Source organism: Sciurus vulgaris (genome assembly GCF_902686455.1).
Source record: "Sciurus vulgaris genome assembly, chromosome: 8".
Taxonomy (NCBI): Eukaryota; Metazoa; Chordata; class Mammalia; order Rodentia; family Sciuridae; genus Sciurus; species Sciurus vulgaris.
This window is the reverse complement of record NC_136468.1, coordinates 1480345-1501183: the sequence shown is the minus strand read 5'-3', so window position 1 is coordinate 1501183 and position 20839 is coordinate 1480345. Positions and strand designations below refer to the sequence as shown.

The following is a 20839-nucleotide window of genomic DNA, read 5'->3' as shown; positions in this document are numbered from 1 at the left end:
CGCGGGTCAGGTTGCAGGAGCTCACAGCCAGCTGGTTCCTCTTTTCTGGTAGGCATCCCTTTACCAGAGCCTCACAGCTGGGTGCTCTGCCTGCATGCCCAGTGTGTGCGCAAATAGACCAGCTATCTCCAGTGGTCTGCGCTAGTGCTCAGAATGTTAGGCAGGCATCCAGTGGGCAGGTGGCTCATGTAGAAGGCAGGAAGCTGTTTGAGGTGCTGTGGGGGGGTCCCCACAGACAGTGCAAACCCGCAGGGATTTGTCTGAGGTCCTGCTGATGGTCAGTAATTCAACCAACTTTCCCAAGTTACAAATCAACATCTTTTCCATTCCAGTGAATTATGGACTTTTAATTTGCTCCTAAGTCTTCTGCGACTGACCTTATTTCAGAGAAATATCCGGGTCTGTGTTTACAGCAGGAGGAATGGCCAGCTGAGAGCTTGGAAGACTTGTGCTTCATTTGTGCCCCGTCTGCAGGTCCCTCAGCACTCCTGGCCCTTATTACCAGTCCCATTTTCTGTTGTCCAGTCGAAAGGACCCATTCCTTTTGCTGACCTCACAGGGGCCAGAGAGCAAGTGCTGCTGATTCCCAGGGATTGCAGGGCACTGCCTGCCCGGCAGCCATACTCCTTAAATAAGCATGTGCTCCTAAGTATTATCAGTTATTTTTGTGGTTTTGCACTAAGTGGCAAGGGAACTAAAAGGTACTGACCGTTATTTTTGTTAATATCAACTAAATGTAGGACATTAAAATTCTTTTTCTTCTGCTTGTCAGCAAATTCTTTGCTGAACGCCACTGTGTGGATAGTGCAGGACTGGGCATGGTGGGGAGTCTCTCAGGAGGTGTGGGGGCCGAGCTGGGGATAAAGCCAGTATTGTGCAGTTAAGGCAGCGTGCTGCCCGCCCTTGGACTGCGAGGTAGGACTCCTTTTTGTGTGTCCCCGCTGTTTGATTTTGGAGGGAGGCTTTCCTTCCTTCACTCGTGAGTTGATGGATCATAGTGCCAAGCCTAAGTGTTCCCACTGACGTGTCTGCCGTGTTCAAGGCGTATGGAGTGGCAGCTGTGACCTGTCTGCTCTGTGGGGCACCGAGGAGGCTGCACATCAGGGCCCCGTGAACCTGACTCCTGGCAGGTGTCACCGTGTTGAGGGAGGTCTGCGGGTGGTGTCTCCGGGCACGCGAGGAGACATCGAGCTGTTGCTGAATGCCCATCCGCTGAGGAACTGGGCTTACAGAGGGAAGGGGACTAACTGAGCAGGTCTCAGCTCTGCAGAGGTGGAGGAGACCCAGCCCTCCCTACAGGCTGCCCTGTGCGGTGCTGCCTCGGTGCTCCCTTGGCTCAGAGGGCCAGCAGGAGAGGACTGGGGCTGGCAGGTGCACTGGGCAGTAGAAAGGAGCCCCAGAGGTGCAGAAGCCGTGGGCGGCGCTATTTGGAATGTTCTGATGTGGGGACTGGTTGACTTGCATGGTCAGCCTTTGTTGGATGTAAGTGGAGGGGCCTGGGTCTGCCTCCCTGGTGCCCTCTCCAGGCCTCGCCTTGGGGGCTGCCCGCCTAAGAGGACGGGCCTGCGCTGCCACGGCAAGCTTGCCTTGCCTTCTAGTCGTTTTACCGTTGGCGTCACTGTTACTTCTGTTTGTCTGATGACATTGTCTAATGGGTCTCAACTAAACCCATCTTAAAATGACCGGGTAGCCTTTCTCCTCCCTGTCTCTGACTCAGGTCGATGGTGCCGCTGCTCCAGGTGATGTCCAGGGGCTCCCCCATGTCCTTCGAGGACTCGAGTCGCATCATCCCGCTCTTTTACCTCTTCAGCTCCCTCTTCAGTCATTCGCTGATTTCCATCCATGACAATGAGTTCTTCGGTGACCCCATAGAAGGTGAGGATTTTGAGGCATCCCTGGCTGCCGGCCGCAGGCCTGTCTTGGCGGGGTGGGGACGCTGCGAAGCCTGGCAGTGTCGAGTGTGAGCTGGGGGAGCTGGCTGGACGCAGGCTGTTTGCAGTCGCAGGGCAGAGGCGGTCGTCCATGATGCCCTTCACGCTGGAGGAGCTGGTCGTGCTGTCCCGCTGCCTGCGCGACGCCTGTCTGGGCATCATCAAGCTGGCCTACCCGGAAGCCAAGCCCGAGGTGCGGGAGGAGTACGTCACCGCCTTCCAGAGTGTCGGCGTGACCACCAGCTCTGAGGTGCAGCAGTGCATTCAGACGGAGCAGAAGCGCTGGATTCAGTTGTTCAAGGTGCGTTTCCTCAGGTGGAGCGAGCACGCGCTTGCTTCTGCCTTATCCATTTCAGAAGAATGGAAATACAGGTGTGTCCCAAGCATGCTTTTTAATTTACAAGACTTTTTTCCAAAAGTTACCTTCATTTTACATTTGCTACATTTTTAAATCTTATTTTTGACATTGTCACACGTATCTTTTGTAAATTGTCAAAGGACTTTCTTTAACAAGATGAGGTGTAAATGGAAATTTTCAAATGTTTTCTTTCTTCATAGCACAGGGATTGAACACAGGGACATTTAACCACTGAGCCACATCCCCAGCCCTCTTTTGTATTTTATTTGGAGTGTCCGGCTGAGTTGCTTAGGGCCTCGCTTTTGCTGAAGCAGGCTTTGACCTCGTGATCCACCTGCCTCAGCCTCCTAAACCATTGGGATTGTAGGCGTCCCCCACCACACCCGGCCCTTTTCCTATCTTTTGAAAAGCAGATTAACAGAGGTAGAATTGGTCACTAATTTTTAATGCAAGGCACATATGAATTATCCTAAAATATGTCATTTTCACACACAGAAGGTAGGGCGTATTCCTTGCTGTGTGCTGGCCAGGAACCGTGCTGCCGAGCGTGTCCCCGTCGTGGGAAGGGGAGAGAGGTGCTCCCTGGCACGAAACGTCTAGTCAGCTGAAAGTGCTCATTATGGAGGGTGAACACAAGTGGTGCACTCCCGAATTGAGCGCTGGATTTACGGCTACTCTCCCACCAGCGACCTCCGCACAGCGGTGCTCAGGCGGAGCCATGGACGGTCCTCCAGGTCTTTCATCACTCCTTTGTCAAGCTATCTATTTAATTGAAAGAAGTTAATTGAATGAAAATGATCAGCTAAGCTTGTATTAATACTGCTAATGGAACTTCCTTCTTGGCCATGTTTGGAGAAAGATGTCAAGCTAGACTTTAGGAGAGGCCCATTAATGCTTGCACTTAACCTGATGGGCTAATTAAGGAATGCTTATTCATCCTACAAGTCCGAGAGTCTCTCTGCAGCCCATTCTGCCTGATTTTACAACACATTTCACTTAGGAGCATGAGCATTAGCAGCACTGAGAGTAACGGATAATGTTTTGATTGCGTGAATACAGGGCTAATGCATCGTTGAATTCATAACTTGCACAGATGGGTAGGATGCGTGTCGCGCACTTTATTTTGATCACCTATCTCTGTAATCCTAAGTAACTGTTGCAGCTCACATGTTGAGCCCTTAGTATATCCTTTCTTAAAGATTGTCAGTTGTGGGGCTGGAGCTGGAGCTCAGTGGCGGAGAGCTTGCCTAGTATGTGTGAGGCACTGGATTTGATCCTCAGCACCACATAAAAATAAAAGGCCTTGTGTCCTTATACACCTAGAAGGAAAAAAAAATGTCCGTTGTGGTTAGAAATAAGCTCTCACCTATTCAGGACTTACAGTTGTTGTGGGCTTTTTCGAATAAGAGCATTATGGCAGCATATATGCTTTCCTTACAGATTTTAATTAAACTCTGGCATCTTTGCAGGTAATGCTTTCCCTCACGTGGGAGACCAGGTCCTGTGCACTGTGCCAGATAATTTCATTGTTTTATAGCACCTTTGGAAAGTTTCATGATTTCATATGACAGGCTTATCTTTCAGGACATAGAGATCTCTGAATTTAATAATGCTATAGAAGTTTTTTTCTATCCTGGACCTATTTTGTTTTTCCTCAAGCATTAAGTTAGAATTTTTTAGTAGTGACTTTCTGCTGCTTCATTAATCATTGAAGTTTTAAGAATTAGGCAAACATCACTGCTTCTTTATTTTTGTTTTGTATTTGTTTGGTGCTGGGTGTCAAACACAGGGCTGTGCTTGCTAGGCTGGCGCTCCACCAGCAGCTACACCCCTGCGCCTGAAAGTTCACCTTTTTGGCATGCAATTGCTTTAGATTTGAAATGATGTTATTACCGAGACTTCTGGGTTTAGAATAGAATCATTTAAAGAATTCCTGTTGTTTGATGGAAAAACCCACCCCAAACCATTTTATACTGCCTACTATTAAGCTGAGTCCTACAAATTATCTGCATCAGATCTGCTCTTTTGCTGCTGCCAGTATTCTGCACCCCGCCACACACACACACACACCCCATTTTACAACCCAGATCATCAGTCTGCAAACATCCCAGCCAGCCATCGATCCACTCATCAACCTCGAACTTTCTCGGCAGTTATTGGTCCAGATTGTTAGCCTGCGAACCTCCTCGCCAGCCATTGGTTCATTGTTATTAGCCTATGAAATTTCACTCCTTAAGAATGGGTCCACCGCCATGTTCTCTCCCTCTCTCTCTCCTCCTCTCTCTCTCTCCCTCTCCCTCCCTCCCCCCCACGGTCACTCACTCACTCTTACTCTCACTTTTTCTCTCTCTGTCTTTCCTCCTCTCTCTCTCATTTTTTCTCTCGCTCTCTCACCCTGCGGACAGACGCTGCCTGTCCACTTAGTAAAATCTCTTGTGTGAGTCCATGCGTCCAGAGTGGTTTCTGGGTGCTTTCACAGATGATAAAAATCAAGCCATGATCCATGAACAAGCTTCTAGCTTTTCTAACAAAACAACACAGTGGCCTTTATCATGAACTGCTCAGCACTTGCCTGGAGTGGTTCCCTGTTTGGGCAGCATTCTAGGCAAGCTCTGCCTCCGCCTGTGCACTTTATTCACTGATTCTGTGTAGCGAGCACTGATAGCCCAGGACAGTGGTGCAGACCTTGCAGTTGGTAGGACCAGCTGCGGTTCCACAGTTGCCCTCTGAAAACCAAAATAAAATTTGATCAGCACTTTTTGTGTATTGCAGAGCCCAAGCTGAATTGGAGAATCCAAGGTAGAACCAAGCAACAGGGGTGAGCACGTTTGGCCAGTGACTTCCTGCCTTCCACTGATTGTGGCAGAATTGCAGATGAGGTCTGATCCTTCTGCATCAGCCATTTTCATTTTTCAGCTGGTGATGGTCCTCCTGAACTAATTTGTGTGAGAGGCTCTGGTGACTGGTCACAGAACATAGAATTTTAAGTGGATAGAGTCATCTTTCTTTGTCACTAGAAGAATTGAGGTCAGTTTCTAAGCCCTGCATTGACACTGCTAAAACAGTTTATGCATTCATCAAATTTATAAACTCCTCTCGAAGTGTCATCTATAGCTATAATCGCCTTAGCACTTGAGTGGATGGGAGCAGTGCTGGCCGCGTGTGTGCCAAGCGCAGCAGGAGCTGCCCAGCAGCGTGGCCACGAGACCAGCCCTTGCCGTCCCTCACGCACTGACCTGCTGGTCTGCTGGCCGAGCACTGTGGCATGGGCGATCCTCACTTCCTTGGTGGTCCATTTGCATGTGTTGTTTGATTTACTTTTTTTAGTGGGGAGGGTACCGGGAGCCACATCCCCAGCCCCGTTTTTGTATTTTATTTAGAGACAGGGTCTCACGGAGTTGCTTAGCGCCTCCCTATTGCGAAGGGTGGCTTTGAACTAGCAGCGGCAAACTGACTAGTTCCCCACCTGCCACCCGTCAACGCTCAGTGTTGAACGGAAGGTGCAGAGCACTGTACGAACCCTGCTTTGCTCTTGAACAGCTGGGCCACGTCCTCCCGTGACTTGGAAGGTTGGTTTGTTGACCTTTATTTCTTGACCACTAATCAAGCTGTATACTGTAGGAAGTTATTTTGTAGTGTTTTAAACATGTACTGGAGAATGTTATCTTTCAAAATATACGATTTTTCATGTGCACGGCCCTGGGTTTGGTCCTCAGTAGTACAAAAGCAAGCAAACAAGAAAAGCGTCAACATACAGTGATTTTTAACAGGCAATAAGTAAAGTCCATATAATCACCCTTGCGACCACAGCAGTCCATGCCTGGTACTTCATGAATTTGTAGGGTAGTGGTCCCCGGATCACCTGAATGTCCACACGCAGACTCAGCCCATGCAAGTGGTCACAGAGAGTCCCTGTCCCCACAGTGTCACTGTAGTGAGAAAAGCAGGTGTTCAGCCAGTCGTGCTGATGACGGACCCCGCTGAGGGCTGCAGCCGTGGGGGAGCGCTGAGTCGTGCCCTGAGTTCCCAGGCTCCGTCTCAACGGCTCTCTGTGGTGAAGCCCGATGTTGGAGAGTCTCATCTGCTCTGTTTGCCACACTGTGCGTTTGCTGCCTTGAGTTCCTGGGAGCAGCGTGCTGCTCGCTGTGCTTGGTTTTGAGTCTCTTGAAGAATCCGCCGTGCTCGTGGGTTTTACTTTCCAGATCTTACGCATCAGATCACGAAGACACCATTCCGTCTCCCACTTGCCTTTCAGAACTTGGACTGTGTGTACTTACCTTTGTTGCAGTACTGCCGACACAGTGCTTCACTCAGAAGTGTTGTGGTTTGACATGCACAGCCTGAACCCAGCTCACATGCCCGAGTCGATCACGTGATGAAGCCGTGCTTTCGGTGACACTGTCAGGGTCAGGGTCAGGTAGTGAGGTTTTCTTGTGCTCATAGTAGCCAGAAAACTCTCAGACACAGGATCTTGTGAAAATATTGCCCACTGATGTGTGAGCTGTAACCTGGACCAGTGTTAGTGGGAGTTTTGTAAGGAGGCTTGCATTACTGAGAATCCGTCTTCTTGTTCTTTACCAGTTGGAGTTAGGGGAAACCTGCTTACAAGTGTCCTGTGTTTAAAGCAAATAGTGCACGAGAGGAATGTGGTTGGCAGCGGTGCGCGTTTCTGAGTGTGGAGTGATTTGACGAGTTTCTGAGTACTGATTTGACCTGAGGGCTGATGGGTTTGTTGCTGTGTTGTGGTGCTGGGAGCTGAGGCTTGCTGGGCAGCGGGTCCCGACCATGCTGTGGGCCAGAAGGAACCTGTGCGGGGCCTCTTGACCCGCAGGGAAGGCGTCGTCACAGAACAGCAGGGCCCCGAGCAGCCAGCTCCAGATCTGCCCTGACCCATTCTGAAACTAGTTCCTGTAACTCAGAAAGGAAATGCTGCAATGCTGCCCTGGTGCCAGGGTGAGATTTAGAATGCCACCATGTAGGAGCCTTCTAAATGGGCAGGGAGTACCCCAGCTAAAAGAAGCCCTTCTAACTGGGCAGGGAGTACCCCAGCTAAAAGCCGTACCCTGGATCTGCAGAGGCTTCACCATCGAAGCTGCGAGTGCGCCACCAAAGTGCTCAAGTTGCTGCCCCAGGGTGGGTTGTCCAGGGGGAGTCCACCTTACAGTGAGCTGAAATGCATCCTGTCTGGCCCATTTGCCTTGGGCACATAGAATTTCTGGTATTCCTGTATGCCAGGATTTAGGCTTAATAAATCAGTGTTTGAATCTTTATCGTAGATGCATGTTAACATATAAAATTACTGTGCTGTTTTAAAGGGAAGCTTCATTAAAAATTGAGATGGTGGTGCTGGGCCTGGTGGTAATAGGCCTGTACTCCTAGCGACTCGGGAGGCTGAGGCAGGAGGATCGGGAGCTCAAAGCCAGTCTCAGCAACTCAATGAGGTCCTATCTAAATAAAATTCAAAATAGGGCTGGGGATGTTGCCAGTTTCCCAGTGCCCCTGAGTTCAATTCCCGGTATCCCCCTGCCAAAAATTTTTTTAAATTGAGAGATGGTAGGACCTTCCTTATCCAGTGAGTGTGTTTGTAGATTTTCACATCACCCTAGTTTTTTTGTTCCTGTGATTATCCAAATCATATTTTATTTAATTAGAAGCCATGTGATCACAAGCCTGGCTTTTTCAGAAAATTCCATTGTGATCTTTCTTTAGCTCCAGAGTAGTTGTATAAATCCTGGTTTCAGAGGTTCAAAACGTCGGAAGTACGTTGTCTCATGTGGCATTGGGTCTCTCGGGGAGTGCTGCTGCGAGCTATCTAGGTGTCTGTTCAAAGACAACAAATGGGACTGGGTTGTAGCTCGGTTGTGGGCACTCACGGGCACCTGTGGGCACCGGCTTCCGTCCTCTGTCCTCCGTCCTCAGCACACATAAAAGTAAATAAGTAGTTAAAGGGATGTGTCTGCCTACAGCTGGCACTCGGGAGCAAGAGCAGCTGTGTGGTGGTGGCATTGCTCCTCTGCCCACTCAGCGCTGTCCTGACGCAGCCTGTTCTTCCCCTCAGGTCATCACCAACCTAGTGAAGATGCTCAAGTCCAGAGACACGAGGAGAACCTTTTGTCCTCCGGATCACTGGCTGTCAGAACAAGAGGATATCAAAGCAGATAAGGTGTTCTGGAAAGGGTTTGGCACATTTTCACTAAAAACTTTTTTTGATTTTGCCTGTGGGGAAAGAATAAGTCCTTTAAAGTTGTTCAGTTTGATATTTCCTTAAGTATCTGTGGAGTGTTCGTGTGAGTGAGCACTAATGGTCAGCCATTCATCACTGACTCCGGGGGGTGAGGCAATAGCACTGACCTGGATGTACGTCTGTGCTTGTCATTGATCCCATGTGGTCCTCTTCAACCTCAGGTGGCTTTGCAGCCTGACCATTCCATGTTGGAGTGGAAAAGATCTTGCTTTACAGGGGCTGGGGTGTGGCTCAGTGGTGGAGTGCTCGCCTGGCATGTGTGAGGCCCTGGGTTCCATCCTCAGCACCACATAGAAATAAATAAAAAATAAAGGTCTATCAACAACTAAAAAAATACATGAGAAGATTTTTCTTTAATACAGATTGATAATGTCATTATTCATATCGATATTAATAATATATTCAGAATTTACAAGTTATAGACCATATCCTTGATTTTTCTAAAAGAACAGAGACAGATGTAAGTATTTCTGCATTTGGGATCTAAAGCGGATAGTATGATGCAGCATAAAGAGCGCAGCCTTGACAGAGGGCCTCAGGTGTGTCCACTGCAGAATCCTGGGGCTGGAGGGGGAGTGCAGGGCCTCAGCCAGCAACAGGCCGCTAGGGAACCCAAGGAGTTGAAGTGGTGTGCCCCTGGGATGCCCCTTCAGCTCGGCCTCTGCACAGCATTGCCCACCAAAAAGAAACCATCCTTGTCAAGCGGGGAGGACCCTCCAAGAGTGTGTGGTGCTCTGTCCCCACAGAGGGTCCCACTTGGGCTCCTGTCATCCCAGGGCCTCGGCACCAGTGAACTTGGCTGCCATGCACTTGGGACCCCGTGCTGGAAAGAAAGCGAGCTTCACTGTGCAGCACTGAGCTCGTCCATCAGGGGAGGGTGGGGTGCACAGCCGGGCAGGACAAGCCCAGCTCACTGAAGAGAGAGCTGCTGGAGTCCGCCGTGCTGACCCAGGTCACCTCTCACAGGTCACCCAGCTCTACGTGCCCGCGTCCAGACATGTGTGGAGGTTCCGGCGGATGGGGCGGATCGGCCCGCTACAGTCCACCCTGGAGGGTGAGTGCTCCCGAGCTGGCCCTGCCTTCTCAACAGGGTGGGGTCCAACCTGCAGCACCCACTCCTGGTGTGCAGTTCTGTGTCTGATCGACAGTCGCGCCCCCAGAACTGCCTCATGCTGGGGTGCCTGGTGCCTCCCCAGCCCAGCCCCTGCAGCAGCCATTGGTCTCTGTTCTGTTTGCCCTCTTCTGGAAGTCTCTGGACAGCTTCCCACAGCCGTAGGCGCGGGCTCGCCCTTGCCGCCCAGCCGTGTTTGCTGTGGGCTGCCGAAGGTCACAGATCTGATATCAGCGTTAGAAGGCTGGTTATTTCTCCGTCTGTGATGGTAGTGGGTTCAGCTGCAGTAAGCGTCTGCGAGTTTTTATGTGAACTGCTTTCTTCCCCCGGTAGAATAAATAGCCGAGAGTGAGACTCCTGAGTCCTATGCCAAGTGTGTGTCTGACTTTACAGGAAACCACAAGACGTGCTTCCAAAGTGGCTGTACCATTTTGCATTCAGACCAGCTGTGCTGAGTTCCAGCTGCTCCATGTCCTAGCCCACATTTGGAATTGTCATTTTTAAAAAATCATTTTAGCCATTTATAAAGATGTGCAGTGAAATCTTGTGGTTTTGTTTCCCACCTGACTTACTGAGTTTTGGGAGTTTTTAATATTTTCTGGTTATGACTCCTTTATACACCTGCATGTGGAAGCATAAAAGAGGCTCTTAGAGTTCCTAATAAACCAATGGGAATGTTCAGGGTTCTCCTCTTGTGGGTGTAAATTTAGAAGGACCGAACCCAGGTTCATTGTGCTGTGCACAGCTCCCCCGATAGGTAGGAGGGGCCCCAGAGCTCATGTCCCACCAGGTCGTCTGACCTTCACCCCCCACACGCCCCCAGGAGAAGAGCAGGTATGTGCACAGGGCACACGGCTCCTCGATCTGCTCAGCAGCCACACCAGGTGTGATTCAGCAGCTAACTGAAGGGCAGCACCTGCTGCTTGACCAGGAGTCTCCATGTCAGATTGGGCTCCAGCTGGTGAAGGCTGAAGTCTTGACCCCACAGGCTCTGGATGGGGCCTGGGTGCGTGGCGCTGGAGTGGAACAGGCGAATCATGGGTTAGAGTCGTTGTCGCAGGAATGGCTTTGTGGACACCCTCGGTGGCGGGCGTGGAGTGGGAGCATGGCACACGCCGACGCTGAGTCTGCCACGTGTCTTGCAGTGGGCCTGGAGTCCCCACCGCTGTCTGTGTCCGAGGAGCGGCAGCTGGCGGTCCTGACGGAGCTGCCTTTCGTGGTTCCCTTTGAGGAGCGAGTGAAGGTATGCGCCGGGTCCCTCTGCTTCTGCTGCCGTGCTGGGCAGGATGGGCCTTGTTCCTGCTGGGCAGCACCTGGCACTGAGCTGCAGCCCACCCTCGCCTTCTTCATGGACAAACTGCTTCGTGTTTTGTCCTGTTAACACTAAGAAATTAACACACCAACAAAAACATCTCTGAAGTTTGCTGGGGGTTTTTTTGAGGATCTCACCAAGTTGCAGAGGCTGGCCTCGAACAGCCTCCTGTCTCAGGCTCCTTAGGCACCCCACTCTCCAAAGTCTTTGATTCATATTTTTCTTATTAGGTTGTAAGAGCTTGCAATGATTTCTAAGACCTACACAGACACCTCATTGTACAAACTACAGCAATTTTCCCCTGAGTTATAACTGGTTGGAAGACTGTTAATTAGAGATTTCTTGTGTTAGAGCCTAAGTGCATTTACTTTTTCTCTATTTCCTGTATTTTGCATTATTTTTAAAAATGCAAATTCTTGCGAAGAAGTGCCTCTGTATATTCACATGAAAGTCAACTCTGTCACAAGCACTGCCTTGTAAGAAAGAAGTGACAAGTGAGCTCATTTCCTCTCCAGAGGACTTTGACTAACGTGCAGAACTTCATGTTCATCTTTCCAGATTTCATTTAGATTTTGTGTCCTATTCTCCCTGTGTTTGGGACTTTGTGGAAGCCACTGAGCTTGAAGAGGATGGTGTCTAGGCCGCACACCTGCAGGGCGGCAGTCGGTGCTCGGGTGCTGCTGGCGCCTTCTCCCTCACGGTGCCAGCTGCCAGAGGCCCTTGTTCCCACGGCCCCGCACCACGTTCAGCACCAAGGCCCGCGAGACACACTCACGTTAGCACCCGGCTTCTGCAGAGCTGTGCCCTCTCCTCCACCACCTCAGCATTTATTAGTAAATGAAAACAGCACAGAGTATGGAAATTTATTGTAAAATGAGGAGAAATAGCAATATTTGAAATATAAATAGTCATTTGTTGATAAAAATCTGATATCTTGGCTATTATATTTCATGTCAGAATTTATGGAGATAAAAAGTTAAAATATATTTATGATTTTTCTCTTTGATTGCTTGTTGTGTGTAATATCTTGAAACTTCCCTTGTTTTGTTGTTAGATTTTTCAAAGGTTGATTTATGCAGATAAGCAAGAAGTTCAAGGAGATGGCCCATTTCTGGATGGAATTAATGTCACAATAAGAAGAAACTATATTTATGAAGATGCTTATGACAAACTTTCCCCAGAAAATGGTACATATTTAATTCTCTGTGTGTGTGTGTGCTGGGAGCAAGACTGGGAACTGTTGTAGACAACAGGGATCGTCTAAGAATCTGTGTCCGCCATCTTTTTCTGAAATGATTTTTTGTTACTGTTTTCCTCAGCACTGGGACTCAAACCCAAGCCTCCTACGTGCTAGGCAAGTGCTCCACTACTGAGCTACATGCCCAGCCCTATAATGACTTTTTAATGTTTACAAAAGTTCCTGTCTCCCATAGGCTAAGGTTGGGAGATCATATTATCAAATATTCTTAAAAGTAATAGTTACTACGATAGAAGCCCTTTGAAACACTGGCCTTCAGGGCTGTGGACAGAGCTTGGTGGTAGAGCCCTCTCGTAGCATGCATGACCCAGGGTTCCATTCCTAGTACTGCCAAAAATTTAAAAAAACAATTGATCTTTTACGAGGCACAGTACTCTCCTGCACAATACTGTATCAATTATAAGTCACATCAAATATACTGAAACAAATGGTATCATATCCATATTTCTTTATAAAAGCCGTGCCTCAGCAAGGCACTCACTGGGCCTCACACCTGTAAACCCAGCAGCTCGGGAAGCTGAGACAGGAGGATCACGTGTTCAAAGCCAGCCTCAGCAAAAGTGAGATGCTAAGCAACTCAGTGTAGACCCTATGTCTAAATAAAAGAGAAAATAGGGCTGAGGTCGTGGCTCAGTTATCGAGTGCCTCTGAGTTCAATCTCCAGTACCACCACCGCCCCCAAAATCTGCTTCAATGACAGTGCTGCTCGTAGAAGAGAACTGCAGTACAGCTGGAGTCCAGGTGGCCTCTGGAGGTGGAGACTGGCTTTGTTTCAGGTCACTGTTAGGTGTTACAGTCGGGACTGCAGAATCTTGTCCGCAACACTGCATGGCAGGGATGTTGAGCCCATGTGGAGGGATTAAAAGCAAACCTTGCTCAGACCCATGGTGGGTGTGGTTGTCGGGTGTGAAGCAGCAGTTGCCATGTCTTGGGGAGTGATGTCATTTTCTCCTGAAACAGCAACCTCGGGGCTTCTGTTTGTTTTTGTGCTGGGTCCCTCGCTGGACACGTGCCCTGCCCTCAAGCTGCACGCCAGTGCCGGGTGGTTCTTTTCGCTGGGCTGAAGAGCTGCTCTTGTTCTAAGGTGGGCCCACCGGAGGGAAGCTGCAGTCCAGGAGAGGGCCCTTTTCTGGGTGGAATCGCCCCCTCCTGTCCAGTGTTCTTAGGTAGCCAGCGGCGGTTGTGACTCAGTCTGAGTAGTGGACGCTCCCCGCGTCGGGGTTTCAGATGTCGCGGGAGGTGAGGCAAGGCCCCGACTGCATCTGCCCCCGCATCTGCCTGGACCGGGGGCACCCCTTTGCTGCCCCCTCTCTGGGCCAGGGCCCACACGCGCCACGGTGCTGCCTTTCTGCTTCCGCTGGCAGGGCTGGCGCTTCTCGGGGAGAGACTCGCTCGCCCGTGATGGGTGCAGAGCAGGAGTGCCAGGGACGTGCTGGTTCCTTGTCGAGTGCCATCAGACCTGGGAGCAAAGCGTGAGATAGGGTGGTTGGTGTCACGCCTGGAGAAGGGCGCGAGTGGACACTGGAGGGCCTCCTGAGAGACGGGAGTCACAGGCCGCATTTATGTCATAGTGGGGGCGGTTCTCAGTGCGGTGTGGGGTCGTTATTTTCTTTCGTTTGTCTGCTTTGGTGCTGGGGGTGGAACCAAAAGGGCGCTCCACCCCTGAGCCACATCCCCACCCCTTTTATCTTTCATTTTGAGACAGTCTTACTAAGTTGCTGAGTCTGGCCTTGACCTTGGGACCCTCCTGCCTCGGCCTGCAGAGCTGCTGGAATCATAGGCCTGCACCACCAAGCCTGGCTATGATGGTTTAGATTTTTACAAGTATTCTCTAATTTAGGCTCATGAATTAGGATTTTTAAGGCCAGTGTGAGAATTATGGGCATTTTGCTATGGTATTTTGCATCTTGGAACATTGAATTCACTTGCGAGAGATGGTTTGAACTGCCTGGTTGACTAATCATTAACAGACTCAGTTAATGTGATTATTTCACGTATCGTCTAGTCATTAGAGCAGCTCCTTTATGAAAGCTCATTGTTTCTTCTTGGAAGAAGCATGACTACCTGTTTCTGGCAGGTAGTCATGTCCACATGTGAGTGGACAAGGTGCCTGTAGGAGGGGTGCCAGCCTTCTGCAGCTGTGGGGCTCAGTCACAGTCGTTCGGGCAACACCTGCTGAAGAGGGAACTTCGGACATCATCTCCTCCGTGTGCTCTACTTGCCCCGAGGGCTGCTGGGTGGTTGTGTCATGGAAACTCCATTCAGCTCCTCTGGGCAGGATGCCCCACCCAGTGCCTTAGGCTCCCTGTCTTGGTTCTTGAGAACCTCCCTGTGTGCATGTTAGTGGGCAGTAGTAAGCACGAAGTTTTCCTGAAGAAGAGCTAGCATTAGGATAAAATCAGATCAATTTTTTTTTTTAGTTGTATATGGACACAATGCCTTTCTGTGGTGCTGAGGATCAAACTCAGGGCCTCACGCATGCTAGGCAAATGCCCACTGCTGAGCTCCAACTCAGATTAATATTTTTCTTAGGTTGTATTCCATTAAAACCTTACTGTGTAATTAGATATTTCTGATTTGCCCTTAGTAAAAGTAGTGTCACCAGGCACAGTGGTGCACACCTGCAGTCCAGCAACTCAGGAGGCTGAGGCAGGAGGATCATGAGTTCAAAGCCAGCCTCAACAACATAGCAAGGCCCTGAGTAACTTAGAAAGACCCTGTCTCAAAATAAAAAAGGTTGGGGTTGTGGCTTAGTGGTTAAGCACTGCTGGGTTCAATCCTCAACCAAGAAAAAAAAAGAAAAGGAAAAGTAATGTCAGCATAGACACCTAGAGGGCTAGATCTGATGCTGGAAATGTCGCATGTTGCATATGCAGACATGAGTTTCAGGAAACCATGGAAATTCCATTCAGCCATGCTAGAGGGCCACCTCTTCAGAACTGGCCCTTGAAGCTCTGGGGGACAGCACCCCATTACTGTCGGTGCTGCAGTTTGAAAGGGGTTCATAGGCCAGATGTGGTGGCGCATGCCCGTAATCTCAGCAGCTCAGGAGGCTGAGACAGGAGGATTGCAAGTTCAGAGCCAGCCTCAGCAACTTAGCAAGGCCCTGTCTCTAATAAAACATGAGAAAGGGCTGGGGGTGTGGCTCAGGGTCACCCACCCTGGGTTTGCTCCCCAGTACCAAAACACAGCCAGGTTCCCAGGTAGGCCGCGGCTGGGCGGTCCCATGTGGCGTTTGTATGCCACGCGGTACAGCCCCAGTGTGGAGCAGGAGCGCCCCGCCTCCCGCCCGGAGCCTTCTCTCGCACTGCCTTCTCTAACCCTTTCCTCTTGCCCTCCCTCCTCTCTGAACAGAGCCCGATTTGAAAAAGCGGATCCGTGTGCATTTGCTCAACGCCCATGGCCTGGATGAAGCCGGCATCGATGGTGGTGGTATTTTCAGGGAGTTTTTAAATGAACTGCTAAAATCAGGATTTAACCCCAATCAGGGGTTCTTTAAGACTACTAACGAAGGGCTTCTGTACCCCAACCCGGCTGCTCAGATGCTCGTGGGAGATTCTTTTGCCAGACATTACTACTTCCTAGGCAGGATGCTTGGAAAGGTAAAGTGGCCCTTCTATTCTGTGTCGCCATGGTCTCCGCTTCACTGATGATCTTTGTTCAGAATTCTTAAAGGTCACGTGGGAGACTCCCGAACAGTATTCATTTATGGAACAACTACATTCATATTTGTACATTTACATGCACAGTGATTACATACTTCAAAATGATTTTAGTTCGGAAAACATAGGAAACATGATAGAATCCTGTTTGTAGATGTTTTCCAGTGGTTTTCTGCCAGCTTAGGTCTGTGTTACAAGAATTTAAGTCTCTCTCAGTTGCTTCGTTGATGGTGTTGAGAGTGAACATTTTAAAGTGCTGTGAGATGGAAGCCCACAGTTATTCAGTACAGTTTAAATATGTTGTATATGTTGTATGCAAATTCTACAAAAATTTTTAGGTTTGAAGAATGATATTCTGGTAATGCTTTAGTAGCCAGATGTTCAGTCTGCCAGCCAAGTGCACCAGCTGGATACATTAGCCTGCACTGGGGGAGCAGTTAATTATGTAACAGAGTAGGAACTTCAAGGGTAAGTGCTCCCTCCAGTTCCAGTACAAGTGGTCCTGTCCTCACAGGCAGGAAATGAGGGTCAGGACCCCGAGAGCTGGAAACAGACTTTATTAGTGGTGCCACTGACCAGAGGCAGGATTCCCAACGCCTGAGCTCCAGCCACAGCAGGGCTGATGCTTTCACACCTCAGGAAGTTCGGGCTACTTGAAGGCAAGGGCTTTGGTGCAGTTCTGTAGGAGGGTGCATTCTGCATTGCTTACGAGGGCACAGGCTTGTCAGCAGCCTAGGGACTCTTAGCTCCTGCAGCTGGGGGATTTACTGTGCTGAGCCTGAGGGGGATTGATCTGTCCTTGCCACTTGGCTCCTGCTTCTGCTGCTGTGGCCATCTGCTACTGGGGCCTGCAGCTGCTGCCGGGCCCTAGTGAGATGTGGGCTCTGGAGCTGCTCAAGTTTCCATTCAGTTCCAGCACGCTGGCTGGGTGTGTGCTGTGGAGAGAAGCATCGCTACTGCCCCCGACAGATGAACCGTAGTCCAAAAAGTGTGTTTTCGTTTTATCTGTTAATAACATTTTTAAAGTGGGCGGGGTTGTTTTGGGTTTTTTTTGGTACCAGGGATTGAACCCAGGGGCACTTAACTACCGAGCCACATCCCCAGCCCTGTTTTACATTTTATTAGAGACAGGGTCTTGCTGAGTCACGTAGGGCCTTGGTAAATTGCTGTGGCTGGGTTTGAACTGCTGGTCCTCCTGCCTTAGCCTCCCAGGTCACTGGCATTACAGGTGTGTACCCTGCACCCGGCTAAAATGGGGATCTTTGACATTCAAGTTTATATTTCTGGGTTGTCCACTTTTATTGGGTGTTTTGTTGTTGCTGCTGCTTGGGGGGGTTTGTTGTCATTTTTTACGTTTTGTATTTTAAGTGAGCTTAATGATGATATTTGCTAATTTTACAAGAATGTGCCTAAGCAAGTATTCCAGTAAAATCAAGAGCTAAACCTTCAACTTAAACTTCCCTAAAGGAGGGCAAGTCATGAGTTGTTCTCAGGGAGACTTGGCGAGGAGCCCCCGCTGTGCCGGGCTCCCCAGCGGTGAGGCCCTCCTGGCCCAGCACGCACCAGGACTGACGCTGCCCGCCTCTGAGTCAGGCGCCAGGATAGGAGGACCCCAGGGTGCACTCCCGAGGGCTGGCTGCTGGCCTCTTCCTGTCCTCCTGTCTGTGCCACCCACAGCAGCCTGTGCCAGCCAGCCAGGCCCACTTGCAGAATCGCTTTTCCTCCTGTGGTTTTCTTTCTTATTTTGAGTAGTTTGAGGTGAAGATGTGGCTCCTGTCTGACAGCTGCACGGTGCTGCTGCCTCTACGTGCAGCATCTCTGCAGTAAGATTCTTACTAAGTGGGTCTGTGGTGTATGGTTAGTAGGTAAAGTTTTTTATATTATGAAGGAAGTTTATTAGGGTGATTTGCTTGGAAATGCTTTTTTATTTCCAATGCTTTAAAAGCAGAAGAAGCTGGGTACAGTGGCTCACACCTGTAATCCCAGTGGCTCAGGAGTCTGTGGCAAGAGGATCACAAGTTCAAAGCCAGCCTTGCAACTTAGCGAGGCCCTAAGAACTTAGTGTGACCTGTCTCATCATAAAAAATAAAAAGGGCTGGGGATGTGGCCCAGTGGTTAGAGTCCCTGGACTCACTCCCTAGTACCCATAAATGTATACAGGCAGACAGACGTGCATCCGAACCACAGGGGCTGGAATCTAGCATTTCACCACCGCAGTTTTAGAGACAAACTGGCTGTACCACGGACCTAACCAGCAAGCACAGCCTCTGGCCAGGTCCCCACCCGCCTCCCTGCCGGGTCTTACTGGAACAGCAAGGCTGGTTGCTGTGTTGACTGATCCTGCTCTGCCTCGGTGCAGAGGAGCAAAGCTGAAGTGTCTCCGTCGGCCCCTCCTCTGTCCCTCCCTTCAGAGCCACACCTTCTGAAGAGGCCAGGTCTGCCCTTTTGTGCTTCTGTGCCTTCTATTTCAAGAAACCTTGGTCAGCCTGCTATGGACTAATCTCCACTTCATAAGGCCTCGTGCACATGGTGAGAAGTTTCCTCTTGGGCTGTGGGTAGAGGAGGGTCACATGTTGTGAGCGTGTGACTGAGGCGTGGGCACGCTGCATTATGGCCACTCGCCCATAGGTGGACATGTGGGTCGTCTGGCTTTTGGCTTTTATGGATGGGTCTGTGAATGTCCGTGCACAGGTTCTGTGGTGCTCTGCCTTGCCTCTCCCTGGTGACCATTCATGCTGAACACCTTTGTCATGTGCTGCGTGTCCCCCGTGAGGACGTGCCCACTCAAGCCTGCAGCCCGGTCCTGTCTCTGATGAAGCCCTTGATATGCTGCAGATATCTGAGCTGCACATCCTTAGTTTCAGTTGCATGGTGGTGCCCTTGAAGGTCCCTGGCCTTGGTGAAGTCTACCATATTTATTTTGTCTTTTGTTGTGTGCTTTTTTCTTGTCTGAAAAACCTCTGCCTCTCCTGAGGTCACAGAGACTCGCTCCTGTGTATATGCATAACAGCTTGATCCTTTTGGCTCTCGCCTTTGGCATTTGGTCTAGTTTGAATTAGTTTTTGTAGACTGTTGAGATTGGGCCCATGAAGTTCTTTACACCCTTGTTGAAAATGAGTTGACCATAAACATGACTCTGAATTCCCCTCTGCTCATTACTTCCTCTGGCTCAATAGTGTAAGAATGTCTTGATGGCTGTGGTTTTTGTAGAAGCTGAGTGTGTGTGCGTGTATTAGTGGCTTCACAAAGCAAGGGGGTGAGGGAAGGTAATTGGTCTCTTGAGTATGCAGTGGTTATTCCTTATTCATATCTCTTGAGATGTGTTATATCATAGGTTAATTACTCATTTTTCAGACCCCAGATGTCACTGCTTTTATAATACAGATTTTAAGCATTCTTCAGTTTTAGTAATTGGGCTCCAGCTTGACCTCACGATGATACTCACAGAAACAATATGTCACTAGGCTCACCTTATGGCAATAACAAATTTCAGCTGTTGATTTGATGTTAGATTCTTTAGTATAGATTTTAAGCAGCTAATATTCTCATTTTGACATATGGTAAGTTTGAGTTCATATTGTTACTATAATGAAATACCTGAGGCACATTGCTTTATAAAGAAAAAAGGTAATTTAGCTCACACTTATAGAGATTCAGTGGTATACTGGCATTGACTTCACTCTGGTAAGAACCTCATGGCAAATGGCATACAGGCTGGTAGTACATGTAGAAGGAAGAGATTACTTAGCAAGACCGTCAGCCAGAAAGATCAGGGAGCAGTGGCCACAGGAGCAGTGTTAAGCCCTCCTGAGGGCATCCCCAGTGACTCAGGACTGCCCTCCAGTCCCACCACCTGTCAGCACTCCTCCAGCACAGGAATTGTGGGGGACCCACCACCCTCGGGCCACAGCAGAACCCCTCTGCCAGCTGGCACTGTGCACTGGCTCTGCTGTCCATGCTCAGTAATGTGGCAGCCCACTGGGACGGTCACTTCCACGACTCCACAAAATCCGTAAGTGGTGTCTGTGGGTCTTTCAGTTACGATGACCCCAAAGCCTTCTGAACTGTTAACAGTTGAGAAGTGGGCTGGGGGATAGCTCAGAGGGTAGAAGGCCTTGGGTTCAATCCCCAGCACCGCAAAAAAACAGTGAAGAAGTTAACAGTAGAGGGAGCCCGTATTCTGCCAGACTGACGGCAAGTGCTCTCTAAACCCAGTGGTGCTTACTGGGTGCAGGAACAGAAGACAGAGTGTGAGTTTTATTTACTGGTTAAATTTTATTGAAATTATCTATTTTTTCTTCCTAAATGTATGAGTCATCCATTTTGATTAGTATAGTGACTGATCATTGTGTAAGTCTGATGAGGAGATGCCTGTTCTTTCCTGTCTGCTTATTGGCATGCTGCTCATAATGAAGCTGTCGTGAACATGGTGCTCATGGGACAGCAGTACTGGCGATGGGTACAGGTAACAGATGGCTCGCAACACCTGTTTTGAAATGTGTATGATATACTTAGACCATGGTCCAGGGAGGAGAGTTTGTGATCTAAACATCTGACTCCCAAAGATGAACTTCATATCAGTTACATCTCAATAAAACTATTTAAAATAATGGATTTTAGATAAGACCAATACCAATCCTATAGTTATTTCTCTGATTAAATTAAATTTAATCAGATTAAGTTAAATTAAAGAAGGCACAGAAATATGGGAAGACCTCTTATGTTCATGGATTGGAGAAACTGATTTTTTTTTTTTTTTTTAAATATTCAGTTGTAGATGGACACAATACCTTTACTTTATTCATTTATTTTCATGTGGTGCTGAGGATCGAATCCAATGCCTCACACGTGCTAGGCAAGCGCTCCATCACTGAGCCACAACCCAGGAGAATTGATACTGTTAAAATGGCCAGACTCCCCAAAGCAATTTCCAGACTCAATGAAATCCCCATCAAAACACCAA

General features: G+C 49.2%; 1 protein-coding gene across 1 annotated transcript in view; it reads left to right on the top strand.

Annotated features, from left to right (window-relative positions):
* Window positions 1-20839, top strand: part of UBE3C (ubiquitin protein ligase E3C) — a 92722-nt gene that overhangs the window by 42390 nt on the left and 29493 nt on the right. The window contains exons 12-18 of the mRNA XM_079150687.1: window positions 1718-1875; window positions 2000-2232; window positions 8348-8452; window positions 9500-9587; window positions 10790-10887; window positions 12011-12143; window positions 15569-15816. Coding sequence (XP_079006813.1) covers window positions 1718-1875; window positions 2000-2232; window positions 8348-8452; window positions 9500-9587; window positions 10790-10887; window positions 12011-12143; window positions 15569-15816 — 1063 coding nt within the window. The remainder of the gene's footprint in view (window positions 1-1717; window positions 1876-1999; window positions 2233-8347; window positions 8453-9499; window positions 9588-10789; window positions 10888-12010; window positions 12144-15568; window positions 15817-20839) is intronic.